At 35.9% G+C, this 19,515-nt stretch overlaps 1 protein-coding gene across 30 annotated transcripts in view; it reads left to right on the plus strand.

The window, feature by feature from the left end:
* Positions 1 to 321: 321 nt before the first annotated feature.
* Positions 322 to 19,515, plus strand: part of lmbrd2a (LMBR1 domain containing 2a) — a 37,991-nt gene continuing 18,797 nt past the window's right edge. For 17 of the 30 annotated variants that reach the window (XR_015490191.1, XR_015490192.1, XR_015490195.1 and 14 more), the window contains 9 exon segments: positions 1,776 to 1,900; positions 4,158 to 4,396; positions 6,384 to 6,481; positions 6,644 to 6,742; positions 9,507 to 9,674; positions 9,788 to 9,998; positions 15,482 to 15,556; positions 15,649 to 15,762; positions 17,654 to 17,837. Coding sequence is in view for 7 of the 30 variants with exons in the window: in XM_087251890.1 (XP_087108016.1) it covers positions 4,223 to 4,396; positions 6,384 to 6,481; positions 6,644 to 6,742; positions 9,507 to 9,674; positions 9,788 to 9,998; positions 15,482 to 15,556; positions 15,649 to 15,762; positions 17,654 to 17,837 (1,123 nt within the window). In the remaining 23 variants the exon portion in view is untranslated. 30 annotated transcript variants of the gene reach the window in all.

Here is a 19,515-nt window from a genome sequence, read left to right on the forward strand (position 1 = left end):
ATAAAGCTAATAATTCTGACTTCGATTGTGTGTGTGTGTGTGTGTGTGTGTGTGTGTGTGTGTGTGTGTGTGTGTGTGTGTGTGTGTGTATATATATATATATATATATATATATATATATAGTTTCTATTTTGGTATGAGACTTCTTTTTCTGACTTTCAACCCCCCCCCAAAATATATTGCACCCTAATAATAACCTAATAATGCACCATAATAGCATCAGAGTGAGCGGTGAGCTTTGGCCGTCTGGTGTTAAAGTGTTTAACAAGATGAGAGTAAGCAGCACACAGACTCTTTATCTCCCGCCCATCTGCTCCTCTCAGAAAACTGCAGGAACTCAGAGCCTGCAGGACGGACTGACCTGAACTGAAGATGAGTCTGCAGGAGTGGCTGTGCTCTGCGGACGCTCTGCTGTCTCTGCTGCTGGAGGACACACAGCCCGCGGAGGACTGGGATCTGTGTGTGCGTCTGCTGGAGAACCTGAGTCTGGATCTGATGGGTCAGCTGCAGTGTCTGCTGGAGGACAGAGGGGTGTGCGCGCGTCTGCTGGGCTCTCTGTGGGCCGATCAGCTCTCCACATGGGCTTTCCTCAACATGTAGAGCTCTGGGGACGAGGATTTCAATGCAGAGATGACATCTGAGTGACTCTTTCTGATATCTTCATTATATCCTGCTCATCATGCTGCATTCACAAACACAGGCAGAAATCAAATGGAAATACACATTGTAAAAAAAGGATTAGTTGACTTTACTTAAAAAAAGTGAGTAAACTTGTTTTCAAACCTCTCACCTATGGTCACTAGCTTTGGGTCATGACCAAAAGGATAAGATCTCGCATACAAGCGGCCGAAATGAGTTTCCTTCGAAGGGTGGCAGGGCGCACTCGTATGGATAGGGTGAGGAGCTCTGACATTCGTGAGGAGCTCGGAGTAGAGCCACTGCTCCTCCACATCGAGAGAAGTCAGCTGAGGTTGCTTGGGCATTTGTTTCGAATGCCTCCTGGACGCCTACCTAGGAAGGTGTTCCAGGCATGTCCCACCGTGAGGAGGCCTCGGGAAAGACCCAGGACACGCTGGAGGGACTATGTCTCTCGGCTGGTCTGGTCTTGGGATCCCCCCTGGAGGAGTTGGAGGAAGTGTCTGGGGAGAGGGAAGTCTGGGGTTCTCTCCTAAGACTGCTGCCCCTGTGACCCCAAAAAAGTGGCAGAAAATAAATAAAAGAATGGATGTTACTAAAATTAACATTCATATTTAAAAATTAGAGAAAAATTTAACTCTATGTAATAACTTTATAAAATTTCACAGGATTTAATCTTTAAACTAAAACAATGCATATTAATGTAAACAGTAATGTGAAGCATAAATAAATGGGCAGATCTTTAATAGCTACATTTATAAAATATTTACTTCAACACAATACGAATTGTAAACACATTAATATTACACTTTAATCTCTTGTAAATACTAAAATTTACTTCACAAATAATTTTTTGAAGTAATTCAGTAATATGAAACAAACTCGACGACCTTTAGTCTTCATCTTAGTACGAAATTGTTTCATTGACAACACTTGAAATTCAGCGTAAAAACACGGTAATATAACATTTAAACAAACAAGAACACCTCGAATCGTCATGTATGTGCATGTTACTAAAACCAACCTTACTTAAAATGTTTAAAAACTCATCCTACCACAAATAAAACCAACCTACGCAAAAACATAGAAGAAAATACAACTACCACAATGCATCACGAAAGTCGGAAGTGCATCACTGCACAGTTACGTGACACGTCAAGAGATACAGTACACAAATATCTCGGGCTGCTTAATTTTTACCACGAGAATGTGACCTGACTAAACACTTTCTTCAAGATTTCGTCCCGAGTGTCTGCTTTACCTCGTAAGTTACTGTCCAGCTCTTTCTCTAATGCTTCATTGACGGTTAACGTTAGAGGATGAACTAACGTTAGCGGAAAAGTCGTCCGGTTGCTCTGACAGAACATCTTTGACTCTGTACTATTAATTACGCAATAGCTACGTGTCAAAAATACATATATCCAACGCTATTTACAACATGTGGCTTATCCACATAATTTCAAGTAGCCGATATTAGCGACTGTAATGTCAATAGTTTGACAGCAACTTGTTTAACTTGTTTCTGATGCTTTATTTATTCTGTTTATTGTAGAATGTAAACAATAATCAAAACGCTAAAGCTGGTTTAAACGATGATTTGAATTGTTTATGATATTTTGTATGTATGTTCAATATGTTTAATTATTAACTGGTTAGGCAATACAACTGTCTTTTTTCATTTCTTAATATTATTATTATTTTTATTATTATTATTATTATTTATTTTTTTTTTTTTAATTTTCTTTTTCGGCATAGTCCCTTTATTAATCTGGGGTCGCCACAGCGAAATGAACCACCAACTTTTCCAGCACATGTATCATGCGGTGGATGCCCTTCCAGTTGCAACCCATCACCAGGAAATATTATTATTATTATTATTATTATTATTATGACAATTTGTATAATAAATTAATTATTTGAATAAAATATTTTATTTTCATAATTTAATTTTAGTATTTAGTATTTTAGTATAATTTTAGTAATAGTATTATGCTTTATAAATTATATTTTTGCTAAAAAAATAAATTTTCTGAACAGTTGGGTAATACTGTGATGATTGTCAATTTGTTTTTAAATTACATTCTAAAAACATGCTGACCCAAAAGCTGGGTCATATGTAAACAAATAATAATATAGGGTTAATTTTTCCAATAAAATTTAAATGACACTTTTTAATCCAGTGAATGTGGTTTGTCCATTTTTATTCCAAATTTAGGTTACAACTTTTCAGAGTGTAGGTTAAAAAGTGTTTTTTAAATCTAGATTCTTATTCTTAAAATGTCATGATCTTACTTTGGATTTTGTGGTACAACTCCATCGAGAATTTCTACTTAAAACTTTTACCTTTATGTCCAGTATTGCGTGTTTAAGATGTTAAAGTGGCATGCTGTAACATTTTGGTGAGACAGGTGTAATGTATGCGACAGATCAAGAATGAGGCAAGAATCAATTCTCTTATGAATTCTCTCTAAAAAGACAGAAAGAAAACATAAATCATAACATCCAGTATTACTTAACCATTTAAAAATGTAGTTTTTAGCAAAATATAGTACAAAAAGAGTAATATGATAAAATATGAAATAATGAAACTAAAATATATAATTTTAATTATTATTTTACTAAACAAATTGTGCAAGTATTAATAGTAAAAATTTTAAATGGAAAAACACACTTGTTTTGCTGAACCAGTTTATAATAATTAATCTGAACCAAATTAATATAAAAGTGTCAAGCAAACAAACAGCCCAAAAGGTAAGGGTTTTATGTAGAAGTTTGAGTTGTACCACAAAATCTAAAGTAAGAATTTGAAAAATAAAAATTGTGAATCTAAAAAAAACAAAACAAAAATGTTTGAACCTACACTCTATAAAATGCTGTGTTGTTGTAACCCAACTTTAGGTCAAATATGGACACTGGGTTAAAAAAAAAAGAAAAGTGTAATTTAAATTTAACTGAAAATATGAACCCCATGTTGGGTTTGTCCATATTTGACCCAACCTTGAATTAGGACAACCCAGACTTTTTTTAGAATTTGGTTTAAAAACAAATTGACAATCAGTATAACAGCATTACCTAACTGTTCAGAAAACATACTTGGGCTTTCACTTGGGCTTCGGCGCAGTAAGCTTGTTGTGTGAGTGCAATGCGCGCCTGAGCACAAAACTGAAGGCAAGACGTGACTTTTAAGGGACTGTTTTATAAGGATTTATTAATCATTCTTACTGTTCAATGAACACAAACTTTCGTAGTTTAGTAAAGACGCAAACCCTTCGCTGCATGACAGCTGCACCTGAGCAAACCTGCTAATTCCTGCAGCATGAGGACTTTATGACAATCTATGAGCTTCAAAAGTGGCTGATCTGTTTGGCGAAATATTTGACTGCGTGTCATCGCATCCCAAACAACTAAAATGAAATAACTAAAATATGCATTCATGTTAACATGGTTCAGATGAACTTGTTATGAATGTCAATATGTGATGTATATTCCTGAATCTTGATGAATTTGCTGTACCCAAACAGTGCTTGTGTTGATGGCGTGTGCTGGTCCAGTCTGACGGGTTACAGAGAGAGAGAGAGCAGTCAGGATGAGTGGTGTGGCTCTGGCGCTGGAGGTGGTGGTGGTGTTTTTCCTGGCACTCTTCCTGCTCCATCGATATGGAGATTTCCGCAAGCAGCATCGGATGGTCCTGTTCGCCACGCTCCTGGCCTGGTTCTTGTGCTTTCTCATTGTCTTCATTTTACCGCTGGACGTTAGTACGGTGAGTCCTGCTAGATGACTGAAAACAAACTGAAGTAAAAAATCTACACGTTTAATGAGGAAACACATTAAAAGGATCTTTCAACTAAAAATTTAAACTCTGTCATCATTTACTCATCATCCACTTGTTCGAATCCTGTTTAGGTTTCTGTTGACCACAAAGGTAGATACTTAGAAGAATGTTGGGAAAAAAATATCGTTTTTTTCCAACATTCTTCCAAGTATCTTGTATTGTGGATTCACTTGAGTGTAAGTAAATGATGAGGACATTTTTAGTTTTAGGTGAACTTTATCTTTAAATATGGATTTAAATGTTAGTTAAAAACATTCATGAAAAGTTTAAGAAAATTCAAATTCAAGTGTAATGATATTGAAAATGATTATGCAATTACTGAAAGTTTCGCACAAAAAGTTATGGATTTCTACGAGTCCTAAAAGTGACTTATATTCTCATATTTAAACATAGGTCTCAAACTCGATTCCTGGAGGGTCGCAGCTCTACTACAACCCTAATTAAACACAGCTGAACCAACTAATAAAGGTGTTCAAGACTACTAGGGACTATTAATCAGGTTTGAGTCGAAGATGGTTGAGGCTAAACTATGCAGAGTTGTGGCCCTCCTAGAATTGAGTTTAAGACCACTTAATTAAGGTCTTGAAATGACTCTAAATCAGAGAAAGTTAAAAACTATTCATGTTTTATGGAAATAAACGTCAATAAAAACCATTATTTCTGTATTGTTAATAATACAAATATGTAGACATTAAATCCCACGCTTTGATTTCTGGGAAACTGAAAGAAAAAGCGTATGCTTAAAGTAAGAACAGTATTTGTGAATCATGTATAAAAACCTGTTTTAATCAGAAACTGTTGTTTTGACCTTTTTATTTATAAAACAAGACCTTTTGCCTCTTAAATAAATCACCTATTAAGGATCTTTAATAGTTAGCACTAAAAAACAACACAGAATTACTGAAGATCAACACAATTGTGCAGTGTGGTCAGAGGTTAAAACTATTTCCATATGTTAATTCCTGAGAGCAGAGTTTATTTAGGCTATAAACATGTTTTATGTAATAAATTAACTAAAAAAGACATTGGTTGAAAGTTGTAATTTCAAACCTTAAAGAAATACTATTCATTCATTCTTTCATTTTCTTGTCGGCTTAGTCCCTTTATTAATCCGGGGTCGCCACAGTGGAATAAACCGCCAACTTATCCAGTAAGTTTTTCTGGATAAGTTGGCAGTTCATTCCGCTGTGGCGACCCTGGATTAATAAAGGGACGAAGCTGACAAGAAAATGAATGAATGAATGAATGATTTCTTGCCGTGATTGACATAATATTTTATTAGATATTTTTCAAGATACTTGTATTTAGATTGACATGAAATTTAAAGGCTTAACTAGGCTTATAAGGCAAGTCATTGTATAATGATGGTGTGTTCTGTCGAAAAAAAATTAGCTTAAGGTGGTAATAATATTGACCTTAAAATAGTTTTAAAAAATTCAAAACTGCTTTTATTCTAGCCTGAATAAACAATAAGACATTCTCCACAACAAAAAAATTTAATAGGAAATACTTTGAAAAATTCCTTGCTCTGTTAAACATCGTTTAGAAAATATTTGAAAAAGAAAAAAAAAATCTGAATAATTCTGACTTGTACATACTGGCATTTCATTCTATTTACTCCTCGAATTTTCTTGGTCCCAAATGAACCTGCATTAAACGCCTGTGCAACTTAAGACAGAATAAACTCAGAGGATGATGTTTGCATTTATAATTAAGACATGCGACACGAGCTCTCATCTACAGCCTTTTTCAGTTGTGTATAATTAGTGTATACGTGACTGTCACGATCAACAGATGGCAAGCGTGCAATTCAGAACATTTCCTGAGGTGCTCTTTAAACAAAAAGATGAAATACCAGTCTGTTGTCTTTTACCCTTCACCCCTGCTAATGCTTTGTTTCTTTTTGCATCTGCAGACCATATATAACCAGTGTAAGATTGACAATCAGGTCCACCTCGTGCCCAGCAACAGTAATGATAACTCCTCCAACACTTCGGTACTTCCAACACAAAGGTAAAGAGGTTTGCTTTGCTCTATTGAATAGCACTAGGATGAAGTAAAGCTGTGGGATTTGTTTAAACACTGATGTGCAAATAGTGCGAAGACATTTTATGTTCGGTTAATATTGTTATACATTAACTTCATCAATGTCACCTCACCTTCTCCTGATTAAAGGATCCCAAAGACTTGCTATAAGCCCTGGAGTTATATCCCAGATGGAATCCTGCCTGTATTTTGGAGGGTGGTGTACTGGACTTCACAGTTCCTGACATGGTACGAGAGAAAAATGACCTTATTACTCCATTTCATTAAATTTTTTTCCACTTCTGAAATTACTTCTTTTTTTAAAGCACTGAAAGAGTATTCAACTTAACATATATACAAAGCATAAATGAGTACACCCCTCACAGATCTCTTCTTTAAATGACATTTTGTTATAGGATGCTTTACAATAATATAGTTGAGCGTATATGTAAGATTAATCGGGACCAATCGCCAAAACTGGAACTAATCTAACAAAAAAAAACTTTAAGTCACAGTCCAAAAATGGTTACACACAAATTAAAATGATGGAGAAAAAATATGGGTCCCACTTTATATTAAGTGGCCTTAACTAATATGTACTTACATAGGAACTAATAGTTTGTTACAATGTACTTATTGTGCAAATACATGTATTTACTGTGTACTTATGCTTGATTAAATACATGTATGTAATTACATCTGTAATTAACTTTTGTAATTACATTTGTAAATACACTATTGACCATCCCTTACACCTTAACCCACCCTTAAACCTACCCATGCCACCAAATCTGTCGATAACCCAACCTCTATCCCAACTCAAAAGCACCACAAGTGTTCTCAAATACATTATAAACACAGTAAGTACATTGTATTTATTTTTTTGATGTAAGTACATAGTAGTTAGGGACACTTAATATAAAGTGGGACCAAAATATTAAATCAAATTTTAATAAACAGGGGAAAAAAAATCAAGAGAAACATAAATATTAAATTAAGTGATAAAAAAAAAACGTAAATTATTATCTTTCTACTCCTAACGATGTCAAGTGACCAAACTCTTCTTTTAGTGGATATAACTGTTTAATAAAACATTTTTGTTTAAATGCACCACAAATTATTGGCGATATTCACAGAGAAATTGATAAAAATATTCATATTCAAAAAGGGTGTGGTCATTTATAATAAGCACTGTACATTTAAATGATTACGTCACAAAAAAAATTATTTGATTTATTTAAAAAAAAAAAATCACAAAATTATGTTATTCCTTTGCTTTTTACAAATGAAAAAAATAACATAAAATCAAGGCAGACTTACTGTGAACCCTGATATTGTTGAATGATGGATACTCATTATATAAATGTACTAAAGCCACAATTCAATATTTAGTTCTTATTAAAAATAAATTGTTTAAAATGAATTGTTATGAAATAGTTTACTGTAGAAGCTGCTGTTGAGAATGCCCCCCAAAAACCCGTCCCTTAAAGCATTGCAAATGAAGCAATTTTGTGTTAATGCATAGAATTTATGTACATACTGAAATATTTTCAAATAAATCTATTGCAAACTGTTAGCATTTTTACCCATAGCCATCACATCACCGTTTTTGACAAGGTGTTAGAGCAAAATAATGATTTCCACACACACACAAAAAAAAAAAATCAATCTTAGGGTTCTGTAAATAAACGGAAATGTTTATTAATTATTAATTAAACAAGACAGACTTACCATGAACTCTGTTGCTGTTGAATGATGGTATATTATAGGCATTCTGTATCCACACTGAAACCACAATTAAATATTTTTACTTATTAAAGAAATTAAGTTGTTACAGAAGTTGCTTTTATCAATGCCCAAAAAAAACTAAATTTCTTTAAATTCCCTGCAAATCATACACAGTACATTATTTTATTCACTTTAATCTGCGATACGGAAGTGTGCTCGCTTTTTGCACTTGTTTTAGCTTCCACTTCAGTCGCCTATGGGAGAAATAACTAGTAATAATAATAAAAACAGTCCAACTACTTGTTCTACAAGCAAGTGTGTTTATGACTATACATAACAAGTGCAATAACACAATAAGAAAATATCAGTTTGCAACATCAAGCAGCAGAACATGCTGTTTTTAATGTCTAGAAATCAACAGAAGTAAATAAGATCAGAAGTAATGAGCCAAAAAGATTCCAATGGCGGCACCTGATTGTACGTCAAGAATAAGGTCAATACTGTACACACTGTATTTTCTATCAGTCTACCACAACCCTACAGCTAAACCCAGCCCTCATAGGCAACTGTGTGCAGTTTTACTTTCTGAAACAAATTAATTAATTAATGATTTATAAGCTTTTTAATTTAATAATTACCTAAATAATTCAATATTGGATCATAGTGGGGGTTTTTTGAGCAGCACTTGCTTCTGGAATGACATGCCTGTATGAAATAATACTATTGAATATTTCCAAGATCTTTAAAATTATTATTATTGTCACTTATTTTGTCGTTTTCAATTTTTTCAATTTCAATTTTTTTTTTATTGGAGTAGATTTCTTTTGAGTAAATAAATGGTAATAAAACACCTTTCAGAAGTATATTTGGTTGCACTCCAGAGAACATTTCTATCAACAATAAATAATTTTTATTTTACTGCACATTTTTACACCTTTGGTTGCACAAACGTTTCTCTTATCGAAGTAAAATTCAATTCAATTCAAGTTTATTTGTTTAGTGCTTTTCAAAATAATTGTTGTTCCAAAGCAGCTTTACAAAAGATGCACATTACTGCATTACAATCAAATCTGGAAAAGTCAAGGTTATTAGTTACCATATACCATAACCTGAACTAATTAACTAGTTACTAAGTTAAAGTTATTATATATAAGCATAGTTAACCTGCAGTTATATAGTATATAGGTGATGTCTATGTGTGCATGTTCAATGAAGTGTATTAAGTGTATGTGTAAAAAGAAAAATGGTTTTAAAGTGTTTGAACATCTTGTTTGTATGTGTGCAGGCTTCTGATTCCCTTCATGCAGTCGTATGCACGTTCAGGAGGTTTCTCCATCTCAGGAAAGATAAAGACAGCCCTGATAGAAAACGCCATTTATTATGGCACATACCTGCTTATCTTCTGCTCTCTGCTCATCTACGTCGCCGTCAGTCCACAGTGGCATCTCACCTGGTCTGAGTCCCGCCTTCTTCCTTTTGCTACAACCAATCACAACATTCCTGTTTATGCACATCTAACATTTCTTTAACTTAAATGTGTGTGTTTTTTTTTTTTTTTTTTTTAAGGTATGGCTTGCGTACAATTGGCATCACTGCCGCTAACACCTGGGGTTTGTTCCTGCTGGTGCTGTTGTTGGGATACGGCCTTGTTGAAATCCCACGCTCCTGCTGGAGGGCATCGTGCCACGGGCATCTGCTTGCAAAGACATACTTTAAAGCAGCAAAACTGATGACCGAAAAAGCAGATGCTGAGGAAAACTTGGAAGATGTCATGGAGGTGATTTTTTTTCTTTTTTTTCACATATACAGTTGAAGTCAAAATTATTCACCCTCCAGTGAATTTTTGTTTTCTGTTTTCAAATATTTCCCAAATGATGTTTAACAGAGCAAGGAATTTTTCACAGTATTTCCTGATATATTTTTTCTTCTGGAGAAAGTCTGATTTGTTTTATTTCAGCTAGAATAAAAGCAGTTCTTAATTAAAAAAAAAAAAAAAAACATTTTAAGGTCAAAATTATTAACCCCCTTAAGCAATATTATTTCTGATTGTCTACAGAATAAACTATTGTTATACAATATCCGGAAAATTTCCGGAACGACTTTACCAGTAAGTTCAAAAAAGTGCTGTTCACACAGGCAAGGACGTTACAGACTTTTTCCGGAAAAGAGCATTCACACATCCATTCCAAAATATCGGTAAATTCTCACATCATTAAAGGTTCAGGACACCCTGGAGAACTTTTTTTTTTTTATATTAACAGATTTGTGTGTGTTGAGCATCAGTTAAGACAATGTTAGCACCTGTCAGCTTTAATTGTGGATAAAACTGGATAATTTCAAGCTTTTGTCAGCTAATTTCAGCTTCCGGGTTTAAAATGATTTTTGGGGCGGGATCAAAATCTGCGACGTAGCGCAGAACTGCAAGTGAAATGATGACGCGTCGGTTTCTCATTATTATTCATAGCAGAGTTTTCTTATCCTATGAGAAGAGCTGGCTGCTTAATTATTCATGAGAGCACGTGCTTTCCGAAGGCAGACCTGCCAGTTTCAAGCAAGCTGTGAGACAAACCAACGGCAGCTGTAGCCGTTCATGAAGGCTCGTATGTGTTTGTTTTCATGATCCACGGGGTTTGTTGCATGTTTATTCCCCGCGATCCTGTCAGGGCCGATCATACAGCAAAGCTGTGTGTGTGCTGCAAGCATTTTTGTCGGGAGAGCAGTGCGAGAATTGAAAAATGGCAGACGTTGACTTTTATCAGGAGTTCATTCACATTCAAACACATCGCCGTGCTGCTGTGTTTGCCTAAATCCTCCAGATTACCAGCAGGGTTAATGGTTAAAATAGACAGGTCAGGAGACCTGCTGCACTGAGTCTGCATTCAAGATCTATAATTTAGACCCGGGGATCGAGGGAGAATCCACATTTATAGTGTTTACATGAACACACTTATCTTTATAATGATATAAATTGTGGTTATGTGTATATGAAATTACGAATAATAAATGTTGCAGGGCATCAAATTACTGTTTATTTCTTTGCATTTTAACTTTGTGAACTATAAACTCATGCGTCTCCTCTTTGTGTCTCAGTTTGTGAGCTATAACTGACAACAGCAGTTATTCGCTCACGTTCTCCCCTGCTGGCCACGCCCACTCCTGCCCGATGCTCACGGAGCTCCACGCCCATTAATCATGCATCTTTTGAAAAAATTCTGAAGTAGACTTTAACTGAAAGTGAGGGTGTCATGGCCCTTTAACCAGAAATGAGCTCTAAACGGTTGCGCTTGCATTTGTAAACATTGAACTACATCACAAACTCTGTAGATGGATCAGCATTGTGAACAACTTCGATGTAAACATATGGAGGAACACTTTCGCATGCCGAGATGTACATGATATGTGTGTGTGTTGGCGCTCACCGGCTCCTTCACGGGCACACGCGACACATCAAGCAACTGAAGGAAGCAGAGCTTGAAGGTAAACAGACAACGGCTTATCATAAGCATCTTATCAATAATTAGTTTCACAGTTGGCATTAAGAAGGAACATAGAAACTTTATCTGACTAATTTCTAGCAGCTAAAGGTGTCTGGGAAAATATTCAAAGGCTTTTATTCTCATAAACCGCGCGAACGTGAAAGCGTCTGATTGTTCTGATTGGCTAAAGCCTAGTTCAGACTGCGTGATTTTAGCCCAGATTTTGGCTCACTGACAGGTTTTGAGAAATCGCCGACAAATGCCTGAAATCACAGGCAAATCGGTGCTTGTGCACGTGAGTGACAATCACACAGTATGAACTATCAAAGACGCGATCTGAGAGAATCGCCGATAAGTCGCCGATGCCTGCGAGATATTTGGCGTGCTAAATATCTGGAGCTGTCTTCAATTCAAATCATTGCTGTGAGAGGTAGTTTGGACGAAGTTGTGGGCGATTCTTAGTATGGTAAAGTTATGCAATGTGAAAGTCCCTGTCGCCGATCCATCTTGCAGTGTAAACAAAGCGACGAAACGCTAGCCCAGATAGTCATTCAGTGTGAAAACATCTGTGACACGACTACTTTGAAAATTATGCAGTCTAAACTCGGCATTAGCAGAAGTCTCACGTCAGCATGTTCTAGACGTGCACGCGCTCTTTCCGGCAATCTTCCTTCTGCGTTCACACGGCGCAGCATTCCAGCAAATTACCGGATTATAATTATAATCTTCTCTTTCCGAAAAATAGCCGGAATGAATTTACTAGTATTTTTAAATAAAGGGCCTGCTCACATATACAGACCTTTCATGAAAATTATTAATTATATTTATTAACTATTAATTAATAAAAGTAATTTTCTGTAAAGGTCTGTATGTGTGAAAGGGGCTTATGACTTGCCTAATTACCCTAACTAAACTAATTAGCCTAGTTAAGCCTTTAAATGTCACTTTAAGCTGGATACTAGTATCTTATAAAATATCTAGTAAAATATTATGTACTGTGATTATGGCAAAGATAAAAGAAATTATTCATTCATTCATTTTCATCTGCTTTTCCGGGGCCGGGTCGTGGGTGCAGCAATCTTAGGAGAGAACCCCAGACTTCCCTCTCCTCAGACACTTCCGCCAGCTCCTCCGGGGGGATCCCGAGGCATCCCCAGGTCACCCTTCCGGGTGACAGAGCTCCTCACCCTATCTATAAGGGTGCATCATGCCACCCTGTGAAGAAAACTCATTTCAGCCGCTTGTATCCAAGATCTTGTCCTTTCGGTCATGACCTAAAGCTCATGAACATAGGTGACAGTAGGAATGTAGATTGACCTGTAAATCGAGAGCTTTGCCTTTCAGCTCAGCTCCATCTTTAACACAACAAGCCGGTACTTCTACCACATTACTGCTGCTGCTGCACTGATCTACCTGTCATTCTCACGTTCCCTCTTTCTCTCACTTATAAACAATACCACAACTTGAACTCCTCCACCTGTGGTAAGGACTTTCCTCCAACCTGGAGATGGCAAATCATCTTTTTCCAGTGGAGCACCATGGCCTCGGATTTGGAGGTGCTGATTCTCATCCCAGCTTTGTCACACTCGGCAGCAAACTGCCCCAGTGCATGCTGAAGGTCCATGTTCGATGAAGGCAACAGAACAACATTATCGACAAATAACAGAGATGAAATGGTGTGGTCACTGAACCGAACCCCCTCCAGCCCAAGGCTGCACTTTGAAATTCTGTCCAAAATAATTGTAAACAGAATTGGTGACAATGGGCAGCCCTGCCAACATGCACTGGAAACAAGTCTGACTTCTTGCTGGCAATGCAAACCAAATTCTGTTCCTACAGGTACAAGACAGCCCTTAACAGAGCACCTCTGACCCCATACTCCCCGAGCACCTTCCACAGAATGCCACAAGGGACACGGTCAAATCCCTTCTCCAAGTCCACAGAACACATGTGGACTGGTTGGGCATACTCTCATGAACCCTCGAGCACCCTGGTAAGGGTATAGAGCTGGTCCAGTGTAAAAAACAAACAGAAAAACAAACAAAACAAAACAAAAACATTTAACAAAACTTAAGAATTTAGAACTTAAAGTCAGAATTTACCAGGGGTATGAACAATTTTGGTCTTGACTGTATATCAATGATAATACTATCCATATTCATGTAAATTAATGTCACTTCTTTAAACCTTCAAATGTCGCCAGTCCAGTGTTCAGGATGATTTTTAGTATATTTTCCAAACAAAACAAAGATTTCTACACCTAAACTTATTTGGACAAACTATGAATAATATGTATCACCAATAATTTTCAAGTGTGAATTCTAAATTGCTGGTAACAGTTATCCGCTTGTTAAGTGGTGACGTGTTTGTGATGTATGTATACTGTTTCCGGGTCCAAGCCTCCATTCATTTGAGTGGAGAAATCATTCGTTTATGATCACGTTTTATTCCTATCACACATTAAAGTTAATTTTATATAAAGTCGTAGTGTACACAACAATCTCTGGGCTTGTTGCATAACAAATACCAAAAATTTAACAATTTATAAAAAGATTTTATCACTTACTGCTAGGGGTGTCACGATTTCGATTTTTAATCGAAATCAATCGAAATTTATGCTCAATTTCGATTATCGAATCAAAAAATAGAATCGTCGATGCTGCCACGCCCCCATGTCACGTCAGCTTGGCTTGCCAAGCGGGAAAAAAACAGGCTTGTTGAAGTGCTTGTTAAACTGCAGACGCAGGAGACCCGTCGACAGAGCTTAAACCCTCTCCTCTTTCAATGAAGTCGCCGGTGTTTAAGCGTTTTGGATTTCCAGTGAGTTATGTTGACAACGTTCGTGTTGTCGACAAAAAAAAAACACAGTTTTGCACGATCTGCTATGTACGTATTACATACGGTTCGTCCGATAGACAACACCGGCATCGCAATCCTCCGCCCGCCCCCATTGCAAATCCGCTCGCGAAAAATACACACTCAGGCCCTGTTTACACTGTCTTTGTTTTTAAATGCATTTTAGAACGAGAACGATTTGACATCCACAGTGGCGTGTGGCATTTCTGAGCAGCTCTCCTTCCTCACTACCTCTGAAAATGCAAATCACGGGACCACACAGACGCACTCACAGCCATGTGCTCGAGACAGCAGGTCCAGGCAGTCAGAGGACTGCTTCAATCTTTCACTCACTTGTACTTAGTCATTTTAGCGAACACCTCAGATACTGTTGGCTGGTTCCTGTTGGTTGTGCGTCTTTTTTACCGACGCCATTATAACGACACAGATCACTGCCTATTCACGAGTCCCGCAGAAAAAGTGATCGACAGGTGGTAATTATGTGTGTATCTTGCCTTTATTCATTTACTGTATGATTTGTTTATGGGTAAAACAAAGACCATGCAGGTCAGGTAGTTTAAATGGTAGGCTACAAATAATTAATTAGTCATTAATTAATTAATTATTCATAATCGAAAATCGAATCGAATCGAAAATGTAATCGAATCGAGGATTTGGAGGATCGTGACACCCTTACTTTCTGCCCATCGGATATTAGGCATGTACATATATACTGCGATCGTGATTTTCGAAAGCCTTAAAGTGCTTTGTAAACGTTTATTATTACCATTTCATGAGTCTCCCCATTCAGTTGAATAGAGCGCTTGGACCCGGAAGCCGCTTCACATGACGTCACACTTAACAAGCGGATTGTGTTAATTAATGTCCATGCTTTACCCAATCAAAACATAATAAAAGCATACTTATGTGTCCCTTTCTATGTGTACAGGATGTCAAAACCGTTAATGAAACAATAAAATATAATCATCCTCTAAGGAAATGCATCGACACTATTCTAAGGAAGGTAAGTTTCATGTGATCTCGATCTACATCTGTATTTTACTGACTCTGCATGTGGAAATATATGGAAAATCAACACCCTCATGTCTTTCTCAGTGTCCTGTAGAATACCAGGAAAAGTTGGGCAGAAACATGGACGATTACGAGGACTTTGATGACAAAGGAAACCCTTATCCTAGTAAAAAGAGTTTGGTCAAACTACATAAGCAGGTAATACAACTGCAGCAACTGCATGGAATATGAATATAAAGCAAATTCATTGGCTTGGCCATTTATTATTTATGAATAGTATTATTTAGTTGAGGTGTAACGGATCAAAAATCTCACGGTTCTGATCACATTATGTTTTTTTAAGTAACGGATCAGACCATTTTTCAGATCAGCCAAAAAGGGGAGGAGACAAATATAATTTGCTTTCCATTAATTACAGAAACAGTACTGCAAGCACTTGGTTTTAACAAACAGAACTGAAGAAAATGAAGAAAATAATCAGCTGAATAACAAAGAACTAAAATATTCAGTGCTGTAAAAAATTCACTGTTACTACTGTTGCTGATAACGCTAAATGTAGAAATCTAACATAATTTGTACCCATATTTATTTTTAGTCTCATTTTCAATAAATGTTATATAAATATAATTTGTACAGCATAAATTAGTTCATGTTAATATCTGATAATTTATTTTATCTGATGATGTTTTTATAATAATTTAACAGTATATATCATGATATAGTAACTTTTCATTTATAGCTTGGATATAATATTGTTGATACTGTACAGTGATGCCGTTTGGATGAAATACTTTTTATAAGTATTTTTTAAAAAGTAAATACTAAAAAACACACATTCAAAAATGATTGATTATTTTTTCTTACTGTATTTAGAACTTCAGGGCAAATATTTAATTATGTAGAAATATCAGATAAATATAATGAAATATAAAACACTTTTGAAAAACTAAAGATTACAGACTCAACATAAAATATAGCTAAATAAAATACAAAATGAACCTCAGCTTAGTTGGCGTTTCTGTGTGGAGTTTGCATGTTCTTCCTGCCTTTGCGTGGGTTTCCTCTGGATGCTCCGGTTTTCCCCACAGTCCAAAGACATGCGGTACAGGTGAATTTGGTAGGCTAAAATTGTCCGTAGTGTATGAGTGTGTGTGTGTGAATGTGTGTGTGTGTGGATGTTTCCCAGAGATGGGTTGCGGCTGGAATGGCATCTGCTGCGTAAAAACTTGCTGGATAAGTTGGCGGTTCATTCCGCTGTGGCGACCCCGGATTAATAAAGGGACTAAGCTGACAAGAAAATGAATGAATGAAAATACAAAATGTAAACATGTAAAACAAGAATGTGGTTGTCTAAATTGTAAATACCAAACATAATTATTGTAAACAATGTATTTTGCGACACCACAACATAAACGACAGGGCATGATATGAAGAGATAGACTTTTTTTTTTATTATGTTGCTATACGCTCTTGATTTGTTCTTGATTTAATTTCATTTTCTTGTTTTACATCTTCATGCAAGGTTGTTATGGAACTTATGAGCTCAGTTTTCAGTTGTTGTTTATTTATTTTGGTGTTATCAGTTTCTTGAGCCATTCTACGCTGAGTTGATAACACTAGCCATTTCATGCATGGGCAGATCTACAAAACCATTTTGCCTGAAATAATAAAATAAGAATAGAAAATGCCTGATTGTGGTTTCAGAAAACCCCACAAAGCAAAATTCAGATGCTTAATTGCTTATATAAACTATTATCTGATTGTTAAAGCTCAATTCAATTAAATAAGTCCCATCTGGGGTGCCAATTTTTATGAAACTGACTGACTGCTTTGGGATGCCAACTTATAAATCATTTATAAGTAAAAAAAAAATTCTACATAGGATTCTTTTGAACATAAACATAGTGAACCAACAATAAATTAAACAAAAACTAAATCAGCTTAAATTGCATGTGAGTGTCATACAATGTTCCCTCCTTATGAATAAACAATTTTACAATGACACAAAAGAAAATATTCAGGACAAAATGAACTGTTATATTTCCCAACCCCATGTCTGAGACATCTGTATTGTTCTTTATCCTGTCAGGTAATCTATGCTGTTCAGAGGCACAACCGCACAAAAGTTCAATGGCAGATTCTATTGGACGAGGCCTTTCACTTAGAGGACGTGGCCAAAAATGAAACAAGCCCCGCCCACCAGTTTGTCCACAGCTTCCCCTCCACAGAAACGCCTGGATGGATCAGCAAGTACCTGTACACACCCACAATGGGTGAGAAAATCCCGCAATACAATACCTTTCTGCTCTCACTACAATAAAAGCTTTATGAGAGAACACAAATCAGCTCTTCTAAAGCCTGAAGGCCTGTTCACTGTCTGCCTAAATGCTTTTAAACAATGCATTGCTGTCTACCTATTAACAGACTAAAGTTGTGTGTATTTTAAACAATCTATGAGTGGTTGAATTGAATGAGTTGTTGAGATGTAAAGATTTTTCACAAGAGATACACCCGTATGCATTTGGTGATTAAGGTATTAGAGGCTATGTAAAAAAAAAAAAACATTTAAATATACTTGTATTTAATTAAGATTTATTTAAAATAATTAATAAAAATGTAATGTGCATAAATAATTTAATAAAGCTTTGATTAAATATGAAAATATGATTATTGAAAAAAAATAATAATTTATTAGGATGAACACACAGTTGGATTTTAAAATAAAATAATTAAAAAAAAATTAATAATAAGTATAATATAATATAATATAATATAATATAATATAATATAATATAATATAATATAATATAAAAATAAATATAATGTAAAAATGTTTGGGGTGATAGCAAAAGGGGAAATTGGGTGATATTACAAATGGACGGTTTATTCATTTACTTTGTGAAAGCTTTGAATTGTATGTCTGTTGCATTAAAATAATTACATTTAGTTATAATAATAATTCATTCATTCATTATCTTTTGGCTCAGTGTGATTGATCAGAGGTCGCCAGAGCGGAATGAACCACCAACTATTATGGCATATGTTTTACGCAGCGAATGCCTATCTAGCTGCAACCTAGTACTGGGAAACACCCATACACTCACATTCACACACACTCATACACTACTGCCAATTAAGTTTATAAGAACGTGCAAACTCCACACAGAAATGCCAACTGATCCAACCGGGACTCTTCTTGCTATGAGGCGACAGTGCTAACCACTGAGCCACCGTGCCGCCCTTATAATAATAATATTAATGTTAATAAATAATAATATCATTAATGTTGGTCTGCTGAATGTTAAATGCACCAAAACAACATTGTTTTATTTGATAGCTCAGCAATAAATTGCTAAATGCATGTCTTTCTAAACTCTGCTATTTTAAAACATAAGTATATCTTAAGTACATGACAAAAAAAATAGCTTTATTTTTTACGTAAGATTGAAAGTGAGCATTGTAACCTAATTGTGTCAAGACTTCTGGGGACTCATGTATCAACGCTGTGTACCACAAAAACTTTGCGTACGCCAGGTTTCACGCTCAGAATCGCTCACGTTTGGATTTACTAACAATGAACTGAACGTGGGAATGTGCGCAGCTTCACGGCAGCTTTATGGCTGGCGTACGCACTTTTTTTGTGTGTGTCTGTTTTATTTCCATTGGCGACTCCTAGAGGCAGTTGTGTTAAATTCCTCTCTACAAAGTGTCTGAGCCTTGCAATGGCAGCTGTATGAGACGGGTTCATCTAGTAGGTATGTAAGGTTTCCATACCATACAGTTGACCAGCTAAACATTAAAGCGCAATTTGCAGCGGTCGCCTGTTTCCCCAATGTAATCTGAGCTATCTACTGCACACACATTGCTATAAAGACACTATCTGAAGATGAATTTGCATGCGTGAATCAGAAACATTTTCATTCACTAAATGTGCAAATAAAATATGCACAA

Source organism: Danio rerio, chromosome 5 (genome assembly GCF_052040795.2).
Source record: "Danio rerio strain M-AB ecotype USA chromosome 5, GRCz13ab, whole genome shotgun sequence".
Taxonomy (NCBI): Eukaryota; Metazoa; Chordata; class Actinopteri; order Cypriniformes; family Danionidae; genus Danio; species Danio rerio.